This window comes from Fundulus heteroclitus, unplaced genomic scaffold (assembly GCF_011125445.2).
Source record: "Fundulus heteroclitus isolate FHET01 unplaced genomic scaffold, MU-UCD_Fhet_4.1 scaffold_97, whole genome shotgun sequence".
Lineage (NCBI taxonomy): Eukaryota > Metazoa > Chordata > Actinopteri > Cyprinodontiformes > Fundulidae > Fundulus > Fundulus heteroclitus.
The window spans coordinates 594522-616172 of record NW_023397439.1 but is presented as its reverse complement, the minus strand read 5'-3'; the positions used below and the strand labels follow the sequence as shown (position 1 = coordinate 616172).

The window sequence follows — 21651 nt, the reverse complement described above, 5'->3', positions numbered from 1 at the left end:
TATATATATATATATATATATATATATATAACAAAAAAAAAACATCTCGGTTGTTTGAAAACATTTCCAGGTTGAGCATCACTTTTAAGAAAGCGGCACCGCTTTAAAATTATAGTCGGGAAGCTAAGAACTAGCCGGCAAGCTGTACGTTTAAGGGAAATGACATCATCTTGCTCGTTTTTGTTTGCATAAGCAGCCCGCTTACCATGAAAATCTCAAACTTGGTTGAGCTGCTGGACTTTCTGACCTTGTGCTGATTAGGCGTGGGCCTGTATGAAGGCATAGCAACGTTTTATTAAAAAAAGTACGGCTTCAAATCTTAAGAGTTTCTGTCTTCGTTCTGCTCTTATGCTCTGAAGCTCTTTTGTTGGGATGACAGAGAAAGTGACAGAGTTGCATCTTTCGCCGGCTATATTCAGCGTTGGCTAATGCGCCCCTGGCCCCTCCTCCACGTGTTGCTGTGCACGGCCGGTCAGCTTGCTTAAAGAACGTCACGTTTGGCCTCACACTCACAGGAAAGACCAGTCCGGCTGCAAATGCTTTAGGTTGCATGAAACATACAGTTGGGAAGCTGGTTTGTAACGGGTTACGAGTAAAAGACATTTAATTTAAGTCTTGTGTAAATACAGTGAAAGTTGAGGTTATCCTACCGGCCCATGCCTAACACTGATAATCTGGGGTTTAAAAAGTAATCGACTATGATATCCTGCTGTTCAGTTAAAAGCCGTTTCTGCACACCGACCGTTTTGAGTACTACACAAATACTGAGCATTAGTGGATTGTTTGTGGTCCGATCATTTTTAAGTATTAGTGCACTAAACAGAGAGGACAGGCTTGTACTCGATAGAAAGGGAATGTTGATCGTCAGGTTTTACGGCCGTGCCCGTAAGCATTAGTTACACGGGAATCTTTTGTTTGCTCCTGCACTACGTTGAGGCTGGGTGTTATAACAGGATTTATCTCTGTATATCCACTAATTATTATTATTTTTTTTTTCACGCAATGGTTTACCAGGCAACGAATGTTTGTTGAGCAAAAGAAAATTCAAGGTGATTCTGCCTTTGGTATTTAAGACTTTATATATATATATATATATATATATATATATATATATATATATATATATATATATATATATATATATATATATATATATATATAAGTATAGATTGGGCTTCAGTGTTTGACCGGCAGCAGTTAAAGACCTTTTCCTTGATAAGTTGAAGAGCTCTGATCATAAAGGATCTCCGTGTAATCCTGCGTCGGCCTCGGCGCTCCGGTCTTTTACCGTTCTCGGCTGAATGGGAAATAAGTCGGCAGCGGCTCTTCTTTCTTACAGTATTTAGCCAAAACGTACAAAGTATTTAAGGAAAAAAAAAATGTTTACCTCCGTCCTCGTATTTACATACCTGACACTCACCACAGGTACGTCTCGCTCTGCGATTTTTACTGCTGCCGGCCAGAATGCTTTGATTTTTTTTTTTTTTTTACATTTTTGTGTATGGTATTACATAATGTTACCGGTAATGCTAATTTAAACTGAACTGTGATTCCCGTTTCTAGTATTTTCCTTACAACTTTCGAAATAAAGTGCACAGGTCTTTGTTTTTAAACCTATGGTTGCTTGTTCTACCTTTTTTTTTTTGTTTTTCTTTTAACTACATTTCATTTGTTGGTCGCAACCTGAAATGCATCGCTTACCTTCCTCGATCAACAAATGAAACATTTGTCTTTTCGAGCTGATAATGATTACAAGAACTTCACTGTGAAAGTGAACTGAATGAGGTACTGTTACACTATTCTGGCTGTAAGCTGAGCATTAGATTGTTTATAATGTTGGGTCAGTTCACCCCTTTGACATTTTGTACTCCTGTCGTTTTTATTTTTTAAATATGGCTGTTTCTGATATGAAAAGGACATGTAGGGGACAGGATGTTTTATTCCAACCGAGCCGCCATTAAAACAGGCTTCATTGACAACCAATGATTTAAAGTAATTGCCTCCTGTCCTCTAAGACTGCTGTAAGGAAATGTGGCTGAGAGACTCGGCTCAGCTCAGTTGCTCTAGTTTGATCGGGTGTCTGCTGTAGTTTGTGAGTCAACAGGCTTACAAAAGGGGATTGGAAACTACAATCAGCGAGAATGGTTTAAATTACTTCATGTTTGCAATTATCTCCAGATTTCCAAATAGTCACCACAAATGGAAATGATATGGGATGGCGTGATTAAGTGCAAAAAAAGGCAACACTTGGCTACAAACTGACAAAGCGGTAAATTGACCCTTAAGTTGTGTTGTTCAATAAAAAAAACCTGTGAGCTAAAAAGGTCATTTAAAGACTAGATTAACTCTTCAAATGAGGGCTAATAGTTGTCTCTGTGTTGATAGTTTTGTGATTTAATATTCTATTTCCTTACACTGCTGCTTCAGTTTCATCTAGTTTGCATAATAATGCATGTCATTTAACTTTAAATTTTTTTTTTTTTTTTACCTGAAATCAAACTTGTCTGTGAATTCTGTTCCTATACGCCAGTAGCCTAACCTTTGGTATGTTCTTATGGTACTTTTCCAGTTTTTCTGTAATATTTATGAATGTAAACATTTCCTTTGTTTTTGTTTTTCAAAAAAAAAAAAAAAATTACAAATTTAAAAAAAAAAGTTATTGACAAATTCCAAATGTAAAAAGATGTTTTGTTTTACTTCCCGTACTGAACTCATGATACTTGAGCTGTGCAGAACGACCCGTTCATTCTGAATATGTGCTGATCTAATGGACGGCGTCCCTTCCTCTACTTTGCACTACCAACGGTAACACTGTGGAGAACGCTCTCCGGTGTTTGGCTTCAAATAAAAACGTGCGTCACACCGAATGGTCATTCTGTTGTCTGCATTTTTATACCTTTAAAACTAACAAATTCCTCCTTTTACATCCTGAAACCAAAAGAGCATAACGTTTTATTACTTTGTCCAGATTTTTTTTCTTTCAACCTAAAAAAAAAATAAATAAATCCCTGACAGTTATTGCTACAGTTTGTTACCAATTTCCAGATCTAGAATTAAAGCAACATTTTACCTCCCCTCTTTACCTTATTTGAATTTCATGGCACACCCCCCCCCCCCCGCCCCCAGTGTTTGTCAAGCAACCAAAAACGCACATTGTCCTCGGAATCTGTACCTGCTCATTAAAGTAGAAATCAAACATGTATTGCATTTTTATTTTCCCACCCTTCAATAAAGGATATAAAGCATGCACTGCACACTGAACTCGGATCTGGGCGTTGACAAATCGAACACATTTTCTAACCATATCCTGTAGTCATTTTGACATTCAAAATCAACTAGAAACACAAAAACAGAAATGATGCCCAGATTTTAAAGAAAATCTAACCGTATTTCTACCAATTTACAACTCAAGATTCGCTGCGCGCCATCTAGTTTTCAAAAGAAAATGGAAGTTAAGCAAGTAAATTCAAGTGTCGAATACAAAACTGAAACGATATACACCAATGGCTCGTCCGCTGATTAATTGTGACAGCTGTAAGGGGCAGCTCTTGCAGCAGAACTTCGGCGTTGTCAGGAGATGTCAAACGTGTCTGCAGAGTACGGCGAGCACAGAGTCCCCCCTCTGTCCCTCTGCATCCTCCTATAAAGGTCAAAGCCTCTCCTCTCCTCTTTCGCCCTGTGCTTGAGCATCTTCACATACGCTTGGTACACAGCCAAGTGAAGGCAACAGTGCACCTGTGGACACAGCAAGACAAAGTACAAAACATCGTACAAAACGCCCTGAACCCCCCCGTTTCTGGCCAGAAGCCAGGGATTGAGAAACAAGTAGAACGGGTACCAGGTTCACAGGCTCCAGATTAATGTTTTTAAAGGCAGTGTGCTCAAACTCTTTAAATTGATCCATTTATTTCCAAACAGTACATTACCAACACACACTAAAAAGGAGAAACGAATAAATCTACCTACCAGCCACCTTCCATCCTACAAATAAACTCACAGCTATAAAAGGAAAGGTTTCATCAATAAAAATGACCTGCGGCAAGATTTCCTCAGTGCCGGTCAGAAATTGCACACACAGACCCCCGCTGGCAAGAATGGATTAATTTTAAGCCGTTAATGATTCATTTGAACCAGTCTTTATTGGGTTGGACTAATGATGCCGCATAATGTGTTTGAGAATAATACAAAAAAAAAAAGGAAATGGGTAAAAAGGTAGAATTTAATGTGGACTATGCCCGAGCCACTAATATGTCCTGATATATGCGCAAGCTCACTTATATACATGCATCTAGATATAAGTCGCTTGACAAATTACAGAGAAACCTAACACTTTTTGTAACCATCAAGGTTCTGGCAAAATGTTTGGCTCAATATTTGACCACTTTTTTTATAGGAATGGTCAGTTTGTTTCCCCCTCTCAGGCTCAGCTCTTTATCATCATCCTTACATTTTTAATACGACTGAACTCCAGGCCACTTAATACGGTTGTTTGCAACCAGATTTGGAATCACTGCGCAGTTGAAACACTTAACTTTTTCAAATATCTCCACACAGTCCCTAATTGGTCAGGATATGCAGCAACAACCAAGGAAACACCACCACCACTGGTCATACTGAAGCAAGTTAAACAACATGGACTGAGTTCCTGCTTCAAAACTGACACCTTCAAGCATGACTTAACTTTGCAGCTGCCTACAAAGACTTCTGTGACCAGGGGAGATGTTTACAGGTGTCAAGGTGAGGCTTTCAAACCTAACAAAACGACACAAATCTTAAAGCATGGCAGAAGTGGCGTCATTCAGAGGGTCTATTTCGCTGCCATCGGTACACACAAATTAGAAGAAATACTGACGGGGGAGGACTACCTCCAAAATTCACCTTAAATCAAGAAACAACATTTTAATCCAATTGGTGGTTCCAGCAGATCTAAACTGATATGGCTTAATATATGATTGTTCCTGGCTTGCTTCTACACACCCAGATCAATTTCATGAGAGAGCAGCAGTTTGGAAATTTTGACAAGAGTATGGTTTCCCAATCAGATAATGGCCCCAAGCAAACAAACGACATGACTGGATTTGGAATGGATAAAGAATGACTCCGACATAAACCCTATAATAAAAAAAATGTATGGACAACGCTTTAAAGCTGGCCTCCTGCCAGGAAACCAACCAATTTAAAGTCATATAAAAAAGTATGGTTAAATATCACGCAAAATTATGCCAGAACCCAGATTCTCTGCAACTTGCCTAAAGCAGATCAGACCAAATGCTAGAAAAAATAAAATAAAAAAATTGTAATTCAAAAGTGTGAACTCAACTGATGATAACAGTATAGTTGCTCCACTCTGACAAAAAAATAACAGTTCAAATGCTTCATTGAAAGCCCAAAATGTGACATGTTGCAGATGAGTGTATGCAAACTTCTGACCCCACTGTAAACATATTAGTAAATTTAGCTACAATTAGCTCAATTGTGTTATACAATAACTACAACAAAATTCCTAACGAATTAAGCAAAGCTGCTTTTTTTGTTTTTGCCATAAGAGTACCTCAGTCACATAAAAAGCAGGAAACACCTCAGCGGCGGTTTTGATCCGATATCAAGAGGTTACTTCATCATTTAGCACCTAGTGCTTTTTTTTTCATCCCACAGTGAGAAACATTTACAGACCTCACTAGATCTAACAAATACTGAATCGGAAATTCCTTCACTCTGAACCCATCTTTTCCGTGGTAAGAGGCCCGGCGTGGATGCGGTCGCAGAGGTCTGACGCTCTTTGTCCGGAGGGCCCTCTCCTTTGACACGAAGCGTAACCCCTCTGGCAGAGACTCGCAGTGCAGGTGGCCCCTAAAAGAGGCTTCTTATTGGCTAGCGTTTCGAACTGGCACGACTCCATTGTTGCTGCTTTTTGCCGCAGCCCGTGAGAAAAGTCCTGAGGTCAGCGTGAGACGGCAAATGCGTGTTTGTCTGCCCCCATGGCAACCAGATGTGAGGCGTGGTGGTCATGGTAACCTTTAATCCCCTTGTTCTGCTAAGCAGCTGCTGCTTGATTTTCCTACAGCCTATGTTTTAGTTCATTAGTACCGTGTTATGCTTGGACCGCAACCGGTGGCAGAAATGAACAGTGGGGGGTGATCCGACGAGGAAAATACGATTTACTGCAAGTCACAGTGCCGATTGCAACAGAAAACAAAAGCATCCTTATAAAAAGTTAGAATAATATAATAATAATTAAAAAAAAGGTATTTCTAAAGTCCATGACCATAGGTAGTTTCTGTGCAGGTGAAGTGAATGGACAGAGGCGTTGTCGTCCCCTTCAGATCCCCTTGTAGATGTCAAAGTGGTGACAGAGTGGAAAGGAAGCCAGGTGCCTAACACCTTGCACCTATGCCCTTTCTCCCAAGATACCGCAGAACCGCAAAGTTATAGGTGCTTGACACAGTATAGGTCAGCTATAGAAAGACAAAAAAAAAAGAGGAGAAGAAGGAGATGAAAAATAGAGCCACAAAATCCAGGATAGCAACAAACATTAGAACAAAAAACATGATGGTGCTAATAGTTTTAGCTTGAAATAACGGCTTCTGTAATGGAGCATGCAAGTATAATGGCTGCATGCCTGGCTGGAACTCTACCAGACATTACAGCTTTATTATGCTGCCTCTGTCAGCTGACAAAGAGGAACAGAGAGCAATAGTACAAGAGTCATCAGTCATGGAGGCCTGAGATGCCTCGCTGCCTACACTTTGAACGTCACTTAGTCACATGAGCCACGACATGGTTGTCGTAGCCCCGAACTGGCTTTCAGCTCCCAACACTTACCAGAGCCAGGAGAGTGATGCCCGCACCGGCGAAGGCAGCAATGTACAGGTTATAGGTCATCCGATACTGAGAGGAGGAAATCAGAATGATTATTTTTTTAATTTCCTGTCGGGCCAGCGATAAAAACGCAGCAGGCACTAAAGCTTGAGTTCTTACCTCTCTGGTTTTGCAAACATTGGACAGGGTCATACCACAAGCTTTTCCTGGTACCGCATTCCATGGCAAGAGCCCTGTGTGGAAAAAAAAAGAAAAAAGAAAAACGGTTACTTGGAAAGAAAATAAATATACCTGTTTATGCATGACTAGTTTGTTCCTAGTGTGAAGAAACCCTGTTTTAGATTCTTCTCACTTTAAAAAAAAAGAAAAAAAAAGCTAAATAAAATAGTGACAAACAGCTGGGTATTGTTGTAAGGATTACTTTTAGCTCCAGATTAGTGCACATTTGAAGAGCTGGATGTTGAGCCTCTTAAGACAACCCAGGGGGGGACTGCCAATAAAACGATAAAGAAAATCGGTGCTGATTTTCATTGTAATAAAGCCACAAACCACTCAGTGCAGAGCTGTGTTGTAAATGTGTTTTTAGCTGAAAGCGTTGTCCTGTCGGCACTTTAAAGAGTCATTTATGGTCCCTGGAGCTTGAATACATGTTTGCACATGATTTTTGCAGTTCAATTTCTTGGAAATGCTGCACACACACACAATAAAAATCATCTAGATAAATAATGCTGCTGACTCCTGCCATGTCATGATCCAGTAAAAACAAATTATGACTTCAATCACTGGGAAGTATAAAAAAAAGCAATGTTATGCTGTTAAGAACAAACACTCAAAGAGAAGAATTGGTCAAAAACAGAAACATTTGTGGTGTCCAAAACGTCTCAAAACAGAAGTGCAGAGAAAATTTCAAGAGCTCCTAGTGATAGCTGAAGCAATCAACGAGGAACCAGAAACCAGTGTCAGAGGCTAGTTATGGAAATCACCCTTTGTGTTTGCAGTTAGAACTTGCATCTGGGAATGTGATCATCACACCAAACCTAGCCATGCTCCAGTTCCAAGCTAAAGACCATGGAGACTGGCAGACAAGCAGTAAGTAAGAGGCTAACTACTGCCAGCAATACAAGGTAATAGTGACATAAACAACAGTGTTTCTCAGCTTTTCATATTTTCAAATACTCCAGCAACATGCTCATTAAACCAAAGTATAGAGTACTTTGTGCATGTGACCAATTTGATAATGTACAAACTTTCTGGAGTGCTAATTAACTGTTTATTTTATTACTTGTAACCCAGTCGGTCGAGACAGATGACCGTTCATACTGGTTCTGGTTCTGCTGGAGATTTTCCTTCCTGTTAATGGAGAGTTTTTCTTTCCACTGTCGCTCCATGCTTGCTCAGTATGAGGGATTGCTGCAAAACCATGGACAATGCAGACGACTCTCCCTGTGGCTCTACACTTCTCCAGGAGTGAATGCTGCTTGTCGGGACTTTGAAGCAATCAACTGGTTCCCTTATATAGGACATTTTTGACCAATCTGTATAATATGATTGATTTTGACTTTATAAAGTGCCTCGAGATGACATGTTTCATGAATTGGCGCTATATAAATCAAATTGAATTGAACTTCAGATATAGCTAAATTAAGGCAGACACACTGAATTTTGAAATCAGGGTTGGTGAGAAATCTGCAAATTTTCCTCCTGGAATTCCAGCTTTACGCGACCTCTCCGTATCTCGCAACTTAGACATTTCAAAGCGATGACAAAGGACTTTGCATGTGTTTCAATTAAAAGGGGCCTAGTGACGCACTACGACTCTACGAATTTCTACACCAGTAGCTCACTCTCGTTGCATACAAAAGGTTTTCCAATTAAATTATCGCACCTTGTTGGCTTGTTTTTTTACTTTGCTTTTGCTTAATTCGTTAGTGAACAAAGCGCTTTAGTGTACATTTACCATAACAAGACCACGTGACCAGGAGTGGGATATTGTGCTTGTGCACAAGGAGTAAACAAGGAAGAAGCAATGGAGTCGAGCAAGTCAGCAACGTCCAGCGGAGGTACGAAAAGAAAGAAGTTGAGTAACCCTAACCGTGTGACTCGGGTTGGTCTTGGACCACGGCGAGCTGTCTCTTTACTGCAAGGCATTGCAGGACGGTCTACTGGCTCTAACAGGAGCTGCATCAGTCGCCGCCATCTTGCTTTCTGATAGCTCCCTGGTACTACCGGCAGATGGCACAATGTTTATGTCTGCTGATCGCTCAGGGTGCAAAATCTTTTTCAGGCCCACAAAAACCAAGTAAACACAATCAGGACAATCGCTTGGTGTATATTGTTTCATTTGAAGATTAATATGTTTTTGTTTTTGTTTTGTTTTTGCTGTTCACTGTTTTTTTCCCCATTTAGAGTTTGTCGACACCAATAATAATAATAATAATAATAATAATAATAATAATAATAATAATAATAATAATAATAAATCAAGTCTATAAATTAAATGTATGTATGCTTGCCAAAACAGGGAGATATTACCGTATTGCCTTGCATCAACACAGAGCTGGTTGATACTTGCTGGGGTCTCCGTCAGAATGTCAATGGTGCGACAAGTTGCATCCATGTTGTAGAAGAAGTAGACTGGCAAGGCCGAGAAGGCAAACACCAGCAGCCACAGCACGGCGAGAACATACGTCGTCACTATAAACTGTAAACGGACATTATAGATTAATGGGTAACTCGCAAAGAGAATCTGCGACGGTTATTGCAAGTCCCCTAAAATGTTCAGGGCGAGTATAAAAAGACCCCGAACACCCACAGGATGTAATTTGTGTATTGCTGCTGCTAACCAATCCCCCTTTTCCCTTTTACTTGTCCCATTCTGGGCCTGCTCACCGAGGAGCTGAGGCAGCGGCCACACATGGTGCTCCTGAACTCTCCGAATGTTTGCTTGGCAGCACTTGTTGTGTAGAAGCCCTCAGCCAGCAGCGCGATGCAGTAGAGGAAGAAAAAGGAGGCCAAACCATAGATGACATACTGGAAATATTGAATGCTGAAAGAGTGAAAGAAAAAAAAAAAATGAGGAAGGCTTATGCAAAATCTACAACAAGAGATTATATCTTATAAGAGATGGCTCACATATAAGCAAGAGTGATGTAGTCCTGAAGGTTGCGGGCAAAATACGTCTCGATGAGTCTCTCCGTTTCTGTGAGCGCCTGGTGACCGCAACCGCAGAACAGGGCAATGCCAGAGAAGCAGAGCAGTGTGGCGACGAGGGAGCAATATGGCACCCCGCCCAAACAGCGCATACAGCAGTCATAGCAACCTGTGAGGCGAGAAGGCAAGACCTTTTAATTAGTATACATTTAAAAAAACTTTTCCATGCAGTGTTTTACCAAAGAAATGAACAAAAGTACAAAAACCTGGCGATGGATATCACAGGATCAGAGAAACACAAGAAGTAACTACCCAGACGGCTTGATGGTTACAACAGACCGGTTTCTGGTATCGATGTATACCAAAGTTTTATAACCGCATACAACCTCCATAGTACCATCCCTATTGTTTAAAGTGGTTTTAATGAAATGTCAGAGAAGGACCTGTGGTTTTAGGGTCATGTAGGGCTGCCTCTGGGTCATCTGTTCCTGTGGACAGCCTGTTAGCTGGCTGCTACTCTTTCCCCTTGATTACAAGAGAAGACAAATGCCACTGTTGGAATGGCTGAGGTTTTGAAACTACAAACAGGATGCCTGTTAGGCAAGCCACTGCAGAATGTCTTCCTCAACAGAGTGCATGACTTACTAAACAATTAATATTAGTACTTGGAAAAAACAAAAAACAACATTTACCAGGTGTTCATAATACAGCAGTGCTTGAGTCTGTGTATTAAAATGAAAAATAGCAATAATATCACAGATCGTGAAATTACAATTGTCACAATTTGTGGTATAACAAGATCCTGTGGCACGATAGCTCTTGTCAAAGTGAAGTCTGTCCAGAGAAATCATCTACTTGTTGTCAGTACGTATCTTTATTCAGCAAAATGAGTCAGTTATTATTGTCGGTGAGTGCTGTAAGCATCTCAAGACTTTTATTTTAAAATACAAAGAAGTAGTTTCAGAGTTGATACCGACGTATGTTGATAGAAGCCAAAGACTGACCGACAACACTTACATTAGCGCTGGAGAAGCTTCCATGCCGGTCATTTAGCCCCTTTGCCATTTTGTAACTTTTTTGGGCATAGAATGGGTCTTCTACTGTGGGATGTTTTGCACTGCCCGTGCATCCATTTGTACCCAGTGTTTTATACTGACTTTGACTTAAAATAACTTCTCCCATTTTAATATATTACACATTGCACATTGGATCACCAGTGGATGAGACCTCCCAACAGGAGGTTACTTATTGTCTTGGTCAAACTGAATCACAACTAAAATAAATTGCACTTTTCAACGGTGATCAAAGTGCAAACTCTTAAATTACTTGTTTGAGAAAATTCTTTATACTCTGCATTGTTGTGAAAGAGTAAGAAAGTTGATATGTAATGCAGAGGTGGGTAGTAACTAGTTACATTTACGTTTACACAAGTGACGTTTTTAGGAGAAGTTTTACTGCATTGTACTTGTTACTTTTACTTGAGTAATATTAATACTCAAGTATTGCTACTCTTAACTGAGTGAAATTTCTTCTACTGCGAGTAACTTCATGACTAAAGAACATACTTGTTTTAACCAAAAATGCACCAGAGAGACAAAAACCCAGAGTTTATGTTAAAGTGAGACTTCTTATTAGTACACAAGCTTTGTTGTTTTCTGCTGAGCTCATTGAGCCATTTGGAGGTCAAATGAACGTACAGTAAACAGTACATATTGTCATTGGAAGTACTTTGGACTATCTTACACATTACCTGCTATAAGTATTGCTTTCAAGTTTAATGTTCCTTTTTTTTAAAGTGTTTCTTCTGCCTGAATTTCTCATTTGGTAAACATGTTATTCTTTATATATTTTTTTCAGAACTTGCTCATAAATTTATATTTCTGTCTGTGCAATTACATAATTTTTAAATATGAAATCATCAATTGTTATGATAAATTACTCAGTACTAGAGTAGCATTCTTACTGGAGTACTTTTTTTACTCTTACCTGGATAATTTCTTGGCTGACTATGTTTAACTTTCACTTGAGAAAAATATTTGTTGAAACAGTGCTACTCTCACTCTCACTCTCACCATTTTAGGTTACTCAACCTACCTCTGATGTAAGATGTGTGGCTCCCTTTGGTGCAGAGTTTGACCTCTGCTTTGGCTCTCCCTGTCTGAACTGAACTAAAGGGCTAACCTAAGTCATCCGACAACCGTAGAATAAAAAACAACAATGTAGCCTTACAAACAGTGGGGATTTTTAACTTTTCTAAAAAAACACTTTGGTATTATTCTGTTTTAAATAAAAATGACAATACTATGCATTTTTATTCTTGAGTAAATCCTATGACACTGTGATATTTTCACTTAAGCTTATGATATCACGAGGACCTCATACCAGCTTATGTCAAGTGACAATATTACAAACACCAATTTACTTGTTAGGGAAAATTTGTCCACTCTTTGACTTGGATTAGGTTGCAGCATGAGTGCAGTCATTGAAAGCGTGCCATCCCCACAGTTGTCATGTGCCATTCAGATGGCTGCCAAAGGCCAAAGATACAAGGGGAATGCATCTGCCTGGACGCCACGTCACACCCTGACTCCATTCACCATCCTGCGATGAAGAGTGTGAGAAAAGCAGGAGGACAAGGGACTGGAGACACAGCAAAGCAGAGATGGAGAGAGGCTGCTTTTGTGACTGCAGAGACAACAGTCTTTGTCCCACAGCATTGTGGGGGCACAAGGGCCACCAATGTCAAGCAAACAAAGGCCAGAGGCACCTCTTTGCTTTAGACACACACATGCACGCACTCAGACTTCCTTCTGAGGAGACACACAAAGGTTTGGGGGAAAAAAAAAAAAAAAAAAAAAGAGATTGAAACTGGGGTGCTGCCAGGGCTGGAGGAGGTTGGAAATCTGAACAAACAATACAACTTGTGTACATGTGTGGCTTTGCACACAGATGGGCACAATGGGAGCAGGCAGACTGTGGTTGGTACCATTACAGTAAACACAGATGGCAGGAGGGGCGAAGAGATGGCTCTTTGATTGAATATATTTACACTAGCTCTGTTGGCTGTTTGGGTGTGAGATAGGGGCCCACAAACGGTGACCTCTGACACTTCAACTAAAGCAGAGTGAAAATGCATCAGGCCGTTAAGAGCAAGGCGGATGGCGCAAATAAGAGGCAGAGGCTTGCCGTCTCAGTCGCACCTTGCTTTCAATTAACCAATTAAGACACGACGCGAAAGCATGTGGTTCTTTCCTTGCATGAAAATATCGCACCCAAAAACATATATTTTCTGCGTTTGAAAATGTAAAGCCCTGCCTATAGCTCCCCGCTGTAAAAATTGAGAAAGATTGCCATCAAAAGCAAACGCGACAAGGCTCCTCTTAAAGTGGCCCTGCCATCTGAAGCATGAAATACGTCTCATAATATCAGCGGCGCATCAGCTGGCCCTTAAAACTGACAGAAAGGACCTTAATAACTTCTGACGCTCCCTCGCAAGTCGCCCCTCTCGCGTCACCGTGCGATCGCTTGCAATCCACGCTGGGATTTGATTTAAAAATAAAGCCGAATCTGCCGAGAAAAGGAGGGAGAGTCCGCTGCGTCGGAAGTTTCTCTTACCCATGTCTGGAAGGAAGCGTTCAGGACTTGTTGACTGCGCCGCAGCTGGTCCGCTGATAATGTGCGTCTCTCTCGCCCCCGGCCACCGTATATCAATCTCTCAACTCGCGTCCCCCCCCCTCACCACCACCACCACCACCCCCACCCCCAAACAATGGACAGAGCCAACGATGGCTGCAAGTGCAACCTTAAAGGAACAATGTCGCTTTTCAATGAACTTCAGGGCGAGGGATAATGAAGAGGTCAGGGCTCTTGTACGTGCAGATATTAAGGAAGGTCATTGTTGATGCTGATTTGCATGGAGGGAGCAACGCGCATCTTATGCAAATACCGAAGTGGGCAGAGTCCTTTTTTTCTTCTGTTCCCATGGAAAAGTTTTATTCCCCAGACGATTAGTCATCAAACCTTGGCGCAAGATGTAATGTTTCCTGTGATTCAACCCCCCCCCCCCAAAATAAATATTAAAACGTTTTAGCACAATGTTAAGCTGATCATGCACCGAGTTACACGTTAATCTTAATGAAGTGTCATCAAAAAGTTAATGTTAGAGATGATTAGGGCCTACACACATGCTCGAAACCCCTAATTCAGTTTTTCTCAAAAGGAAAACAACGTCAGGATTTTACAATACGTAAAAGTAAAAAGTAAAAACATGAAATCAGCTTCTTCTTCACACAACATTGAGCAGAACCTTTTAACCATACAACGTCTGACAATCGTGTGATTTGTCAGAAATTTACATTGGGGTGTGGTTAATGCAGAATAACAGAAAATGTAATTTTGCCAACATTTCTCCTGTCACTCTTTCCGGGGAGGCTTGCATATATGTTTCATGTGAGAAAACGAACACATTTCTTGGTTCTTTCAGCCTGTACAGGCCTTTAGAGGAGCCCAGATTGCTATAATAGCAATCTTGAGCTCATTTTGTTGGGTCTTTCGTCTCTTATCTACCTTCTCGACATAACGCCATAGATTCTCTTGGTGATATGGGTAAAGGGATTTGCTGGCCAATCTAGCACAGCAATCCCATGGCCATTAAAGCTGCTACTGGTTCTTTTGGCAGTGTGGCCAGGTGACTGGTCCAGTTAGAAAATGAAATCATCATATCGCCTGCCAGCAAAGGGATTTATGAGGTACTTTATCATACCCTGAATTTGTACATGATAAAAAATGGAACCCCAAATCATCACCGCTTGTGCAGACTACACATATGCCATCATGCATCATGTGTCATTCCACTCTTCCAATAAATTTCCCTTTGCCAAGATTCACAGCTTTTGACATCGTCTCTGGTTCAGGAGCAGCTTAACACAAGGAATGCAGGATTTGTCTGTGTGTGAGGTAGGTTGTGATGTATCGCGATGCATTGCGGTATTTTCACTGAACACTGTTAGAAAAAAATACAGCTATTACCAGTGGCTGACTGGCTGTGTATGATCTGGATAGTGTCTTCAATTGATACATAACTGAAAGAAACTGAATTCATACATAGCTGTATTTATTGAAACTACTTTTGGAGGTATTGCCATGAAAACAAATATTACTGTTACTAGAGTGGACACACTGACAAAAAGTGCTTAGGCTTTATAAAACTTAAAATAACAAAATAAGGATAATCATGGCCGTTTACTTGGCCTCAGTGGTCCTTTAAACCAGTGAAGTTGTATTCCACTTGTTTTTGGCTGATGTTCGCCAACCATTCATGCAATTTTATTTATTAATTTTTTTAAATTAATAATCGATACTTGGCATCAAGGATCGATGCAGTAGATCGCGAAAATTAGAATCGTCATGACGATTATTTTGCACACCCCTAGTGTGAGGGCTGTCGAAGTACTGAGTCCAGCTGCAGTCCAAGCCGCCCCCCAAACCTCTGAACTTGCTTTGCTTCCCAGGCCTCTAAATGTTGTGACTACCCCTGGTCTATACCATATTCTTTCCTTCCACTCAACTTTCCACTAGAATGCTTGCATGCAGCTCGTTGTGAACATTTTCCAAAGGACTGTCTACTAGATAACTGTCATGACTATAACATATATGGATGAAACAACATTGCACTCATGGAAAATGCATTATTTTTTCAGAAGCTGAATTTTAGGGCTTTTGTTGGATTTAAGCCCTGATAATCTAAATGAGCAAAAACCCACTTGAAACGTCCATATATTCCATGAGGCTCACCTTTTAAATCAAGTTCCTGAAATAAATGCCCTTTGATGACATATCTATTCATTTAGTACCCCAGGTCCACCCTGTTCAAATGATAGATGAATTACAAAGAATAGGAGGAAGTGCAAATCTCGTAGATAAGGAAGTTCCCACATTTCAGTCATTTAAAGGCGGAATTTGTAAAATATGTTTTATTAAGCAACATAAGAGCATTGAGACAACACAGGCGTATTTATTTGCATTAACAAAATGATCACGGACTTATTGAAAGCATGTATCCTTGGTCAATGAAAGATGAAATAAAACCTGCCTGTGGATAGCCAGCTGAAGCTACTCCGCACTCCGAGTAAAGCTGTCAGTTCCCATCATAACCCCGTTTATGAGATGGAGTCCTGAACATAAAAACTGCATCAGACGATGGTGGCGGCGAACCCGGTGCGTGTTTCGTCATGTCTGTCTTAAATGCTCTGTTACGCTCTGGAATGTTCACAAACGGGAAATATGGATGACAGAAAGCCAGACGATGGGACAATTGAGAGGCAGCGAGGGGTAGCGAATGTGTCTCAACGCCTCCTGGCTCTTAAATAAAACGGCAAAACAATCAGCAAACAAAACAAGATGAATCGTTATATGACACGATCATAGAATTCCCCCCCAAAATGCAGCTCACAAATAATCCACATGGCCTTCGGGTCAATTGCGGCTCTCGGGCTACAATTAAGTGTTCAGCTTGGAAAGATAAACTGAAACCTGAGTGAAAGAAGATGCGTTGTGAGTGGGAGCAGGGCAGCGGGGGACACATCACTGTTCTCACAGGCAACATGACAGCCGCAAAGTGAGGAGCTGTCCTCTGATTCATTCATCCTCTCCCTCTTGGTCAAATTTCACAAAAAGCACAGGATTTGGCGTCATCTGCGTCCACTAGGTGGCAGACTTTTCCCTGCCAACTGCATTGTTTCAAAAGGTGCAATTTCAGCTTAATGTAAAAAGAAATACAAAGATATTTTTTTTTCAGGAAATGTTTTTTTTAATCATAAATACAATGCTACAAAAACGCTTTATAGGCATAATGTACATATATACATCAAAAATAAAATAATGACTGTATCTTGTGATCCAATGGCCTTTTTAATTTCTCTTGTAAAGAGGCTAGTTTAATTTAATTCCTAATTTGGTTCTGGTGCTCCTTATTTGATCCCAGTTAACGTAGTTATCCTCACAGCGCGGGCCTTATTAGATTTTTTTTAGTTATTTCTGAAGCAGCTAGCTCAGACGTCCTCAGAGACACAGCTCATGTTATATAAGCCTTGTTCTCCACTAACCAGGTTGTTGTACATTGTGTTTTACAGCCTCCGTCTCCTTGCTTTCCCCTCTTTTCCTACCCTGAGCAGTGCACCACCACGCCGTACAGATTTGGAAAAGTCAAAAGTTTCCCCTCCCTCTTTGTGCAATTGTTTGCTCCCGAATTTGTAAACACGCCGTACCTTGGCTCATTCATATTTAATGCAGCCCCTTAACCGGCTTTAGATCTAATTTGTTCCTCCGGATCCATCCGAATGTGTCGCCAGCTGCCGTTTGTAAATACATCTTTGAGTAGAATGTGACTTCAGTCGTCAGGGATTGAAATGGCACGCCTGGTGGGGAGCTGGGCGCAGTACTGTGCGTTTGTCTCTCTTTTGGGCTCGATCCAACCTTGTGGGTGAGAACCGGAGTTATCGGGTAACGGCTGCCTCTCCGCTGTGTGCGGCGGCTCTTTGCTCCCGGAGCTCGTCTCAGGGTTACTCCTTTAGACACTTTCATCACTTCCCCCTCTGAAGGAACATTAAACCCCTTTGTGTGTCTAAATGCTGTAAGACCCCCCCCCCCCCATCACTCAAGGTCAGTAATCTGAGACTGGCCCAATCAACTTGTTGCACAATTAGCTTCGTTTTCATGCTTTCTTGAGAATCTTTTGGCCTAATGAAGCCACATTGCCTCTTCATTGCTCTGATCTGTGGCTCTGCTGTGTACACCGTCTGATGCATGTTATGTCTATGATGTTGGAGTTCTCAAGGAAAACAAATGCTCCTCTTATCTTTTTCCAGCAACATTGTTTAAGACACTTATCGGAGACCTGCTAGACTTTGCCTCTACATCTGAAAACAGAGGCATTGAGGAAGCACGGAGGGATTTTTTTTGAAACGCGTAAAGCCCAAGACAAACACTCTCAAAATGTTTACTTCTCTGGCTTTTTTTTTTTTTTGCATGCTTGAAACTGCAAGTGAGATTCTGTTATTCATCAGAATAATATTTGTCTTTGATTCGGAGCGGAATCTGGTTCTCTTCTGCCTGTCCCTTCCTTTTCTTCGGTGGGCATTTTCTGTGCTTCAGATACAAACAAACCGTTGTCAAAAACAATGCCGCAGTTAAGACCGTCATACTGACCAAAAGATGAAAATATATCATCTGAACAGATCTGGGTGTTTCTATCTCACAGATGGGAGACTTAGAAGCACTTTGAACCAGATCAGATCTTCCGGTCCATGTGGGTACCCTATCTAGATAGCACCGATCTGCGCTCTCATTAACCAACAGGTTAATCCACACAGTGGTGTAAAGTGGAGTTGGTATTCCACTGTCTCTTACTACAATGAACAGATGATGCATTCCCATTTCTTTGTGCAAAAGCTCCTGAATTAAGGTGATGTTCCCTGATTTTGAGTGTACCTGGAACGGGGTGTTGTGCCCCACTGGTGCAGCAACAGAATATATAATCTCTGAATTTAAGCCCGAGTCCTCATCAGTGGCGTAGATCTTTGTTATGGTTGTACCCACAGGAGTACTTGGCGAGAGAGCCAAGCATGAAAAATTGCTGCTGGGAAAGATCACTTGTGGCTTATTGTCATTAACGTCCTCTATGAACACGGTCACCCTGGCAGTGGAGGTTAAAGCCACTGGGCGCCCATTGTCGCTGGCCACCAGGTAAAGTTCATGAACGTCTGTCATCTCGCGGTCCAATTTGGTGGTGGTCTGCAGCGTCCTCTGCACGCTATCCACAGCAAAAGGTGCGTCGCTGTTTACGAACTGCAGTTTTATATTTCCGTTTTCTCCTTCGTCCGGATCTTCCGCCTCTATGCTCCCCACCCGAGCAAACGGGGGTGCATTCTCAGGAATGAAAAAGATGAAGTGAGGGGTAGTGAAAACGGGCGCATTGTCATTCTGGTCCAGAACACGAATGATTACAGAGGCCTGGGACTCCAGGGGAGGAGACCCGCCGTCTCGAGCAAACACGGTGAGTTTGTGCACGCTGCTCTGCTCCCTGTCCAGAGGAACCAGGGCAGACAGCTGGCCTGTAGCCGAGTTAACTTTAAAGACGGCCGCCGTGTTTTCGTCCAGCGTGTATGTCACCCTGCCGTTGAGCCCGCTGTCTGCATCGGAAGCCGATACCTGCTGCAGCGTCAACCCCGGCTCGTTGTTTTCCTCCACTTCCAGCAGGTAGTGAGACCGGGGAAAACGTGGGGCGTTGTCATTTACATCCTCCACCCTCACCCTGATCTCTCGCCGAGGCGGAGTGATCACAGCCCTTTCAGGTGAACCCCCTTGCGCTACCACAGAAATGTGATATTCGCTTCTCGTCTCGTAGTCTAGAGCCTTTGATGTGGAAAGGAGATATTTGCCACTCTGTGGGCTCAAAAGGAAAGGCACGTCACCCTCGATGGCAAGAGAGGAGTCTTTAAAGCCGCTGTCACCCTCAAGCTCTAAAACGGCTAAGGCGGTGGGGGGCTGGCCCTCTGCTAACACAACAGTTTGGTTGTGATGCTCGGCTATGAACCCGATCTTGATTGTTAGACCTTGGGTCGCCTTGGGGAGGAGGGATACGGTTACCCGAGTCTCTGCTGGTGGGCAGTGAAGGCCGCTGGCTAACACTTTTAACACCAGCTCCTCAGAGCTGTCTGTTTCGAGGTCTTGTGTTAGCCTGACGTGACCACTGTGACTGTCGAGGATTAAGAGTTCCCTGGCCCTCTCAGAGACCTTGGGACTCAGGGAATAAACAATGGCCGCGTTCAGGCCTGCATCTGGGTCGGCGGCGACAACCTGAGTGACCACCGTGTTCTTCTTGGCGCCTCCTGAGATAGTGGCGGTGCGAGGGCTGTCGTGGCTAAAGCTCGGGCAGTTGTCATTAACGTCAGTCACTGTGACAATTATAGATACTGATGCGCTCAGAGGTTGTGCTCCGCAGTCAGCGGCCACCAGCTGCATCTGATACACGTCCAGGGTCTCCCTGTCCAGAGCTGTTTCTACGACCAGCATGATGAGTTGTCCGTCTTCTTCAACCCTTAAAGCGAAAGCTCCTCCAGAACCTCTGAGTTGGTACACCAGCTGGCTGTTTGGTCCACTATCTCTGTCCTGAGCTTGGTCATCCAGCATGAGACTCGTCCCTATGGGTGCAACCTCTGAAATGTTAAGGTGTATTTTGGTGTTTTCAAAACGCGGCGCGTTATCATTGATGTCCTCTACGACGACAAAAAACTGTACGAGGTCCTCAGAGGGTCCCACAACGGCATACTGCAAAATAATGCATCCATCGGCTTTTGTCTCATCAGGGCAGAGGCGCTCACGATCCATCTGTCGCTCTGTAATGAATAAATCGCCGGTATTTTTGTCCATCCACAGGTACTCGTCGGTCAGGAGCTGGTAGGGAGGCGGAGAGAGTTCACTAAGTGATCCAACCAGAGTACCAGGCTCCAGTTCCTCCTTGACAGAAAACCGGAGGGAGCCGCAAGCGATCTGCCCGAGGTGAAGCATAACCAGCAGACTCTGAGTAAAAGCAAAAGAAAACAAGTCATTTCTCTGATCTTTTTTTTTTCCTTGTTTCATTTTCTTTGAAAATGCAGAAATTCCAAGAGATAAATCTATTCAGGTGGTACTGATAACATTTAAACTTCACGGGTGAATGGATAAGTGGAAGAACGCACATAAAAGGCAACGTGATCCCTATCAGTTCTCTTTAACCAATTACTCTCACAAACACATTACACCAAAACAAAAAAGCAAATAACAAAGTTTGATTTGAAACAATTACACAAAAAGTCAATAAATCCATATTCTTAAGAGATTCCCGATGTGCTCAATCCCTCTCAAAATCAGCCAGTCTTTGTTTATGTTCTCCTTAATAATACCCTTCAAGCTGCCTTCCACACAGAGACACTGCGCCGGTAAAAAAAAAGAACCCGGCAGAACCGATAATCTCTCCTTTGATTCACTCACCTGCAGAAGTCCAGCCCAGTTCATATTATAAGGAGTCCCATGGCCCATTGCCCTCGCATGTTACCCAAGTCGGCCGGCAGCAAATGATCACTGAGCTCAGAGGCAGCAATCTAAACCTGCACAGCTGAAGGCATAATTCGTTGATGCCCCTCCTACGACACACACACTGACTGTCCGGCTATGTGACAGTTTAAATGTAGCGTCTCAACAGGTTTACCTGCAGGAGCTGAAATTCTTGTTTTTCACTGCAGCGTTGCAAACAAGCTGCCTAACTACCACTGAAATCATTACCTTTTAAATAATGAATGTAGCAGTTTGCATGTCCCCCTTTGCTTTTCTGTTTAATAGTATACACTTTATGAGGTTTTAACAGCCTTTTAATGATCTTTTTTTGCAATTCTTCCCCCCCCCCCGTTTGAATCCTCTTCCTAGAGAGGCTAATTCATATTCTTGGTTTAAAATCTCCATATATCTGTACATGTATCGATGAGCAGTTCTGGAAAAGCAACTTATTAATGAGAAATGCGACAACATTTTAAGCAGTAATATTGGTTTTAAAAATATATATCTTTATCTAACAAAGTCAATATAATCTCAGTCTATATTTTATTAGAAGACAACTAAATAATAATAATAGAACAATAAATAAATGCT

The 21651-nt window shown here is 41.9% G+C and overlaps 2 protein-coding genes across 3 annotated transcripts; both read right to left on the bottom strand.

Annotated features, from left to right (window-relative positions):
* Positions 1–3193: 3193 nt before the first annotated feature.
* On the bottom strand, positions 3194–13710 carry plp1a (proteolipid protein 1a). 2 transcript variants are annotated; one of them, XM_012860881.3, is made up of 7 exons: positions 13585–13710; positions 9952–10138; positions 9709–9865; positions 9352–9520; positions 6979–7052; positions 6823–6888; positions 3194–3735 (listed from the first exon to the last, which is right to left on the bottom strand). In XM_012860881.3, the coding sequence occupies exons 1-7, from the start codon at positions 13586–13588 to the stop codon at positions 3571–3573; spliced, it is 822 nt and encodes a 273-aa protein (XP_012716335.1). In that variant the 5' UTR covers positions 13589–13710; the 3' UTR covers positions 3194–3570. The 2 variants fall into 2 exon arrangements, with proteins under 2 accessions (XP_012716335.1, XP_012716400.1); XM_012860946.3 differs by lacking the exon at positions 3194–3735 and adding an exon at positions 3890–6455.
* A 2243-nt stretch (positions 13711–15953) lies between these two features.
* On the bottom strand, positions 15954–21312 carry pcdh20 (protocadherin 20). Its single transcript, XM_012861188.3, has 2 exons — positions 20998–21312; positions 15954–20547 (listed from the first exon to the last, which is right to left on the bottom strand). The coding sequence occupies exons 1-2, from the start codon at positions 21043–21045 to the stop codon at positions 18022–18024; spliced, it is 2574 nt and encodes an 857-aa protein (XP_012716642.2). The 5' UTR covers positions 21046–21312; the 3' UTR covers positions 15954–18021.
* Positions 21313–21651: the final 339 nt, after the last annotated feature.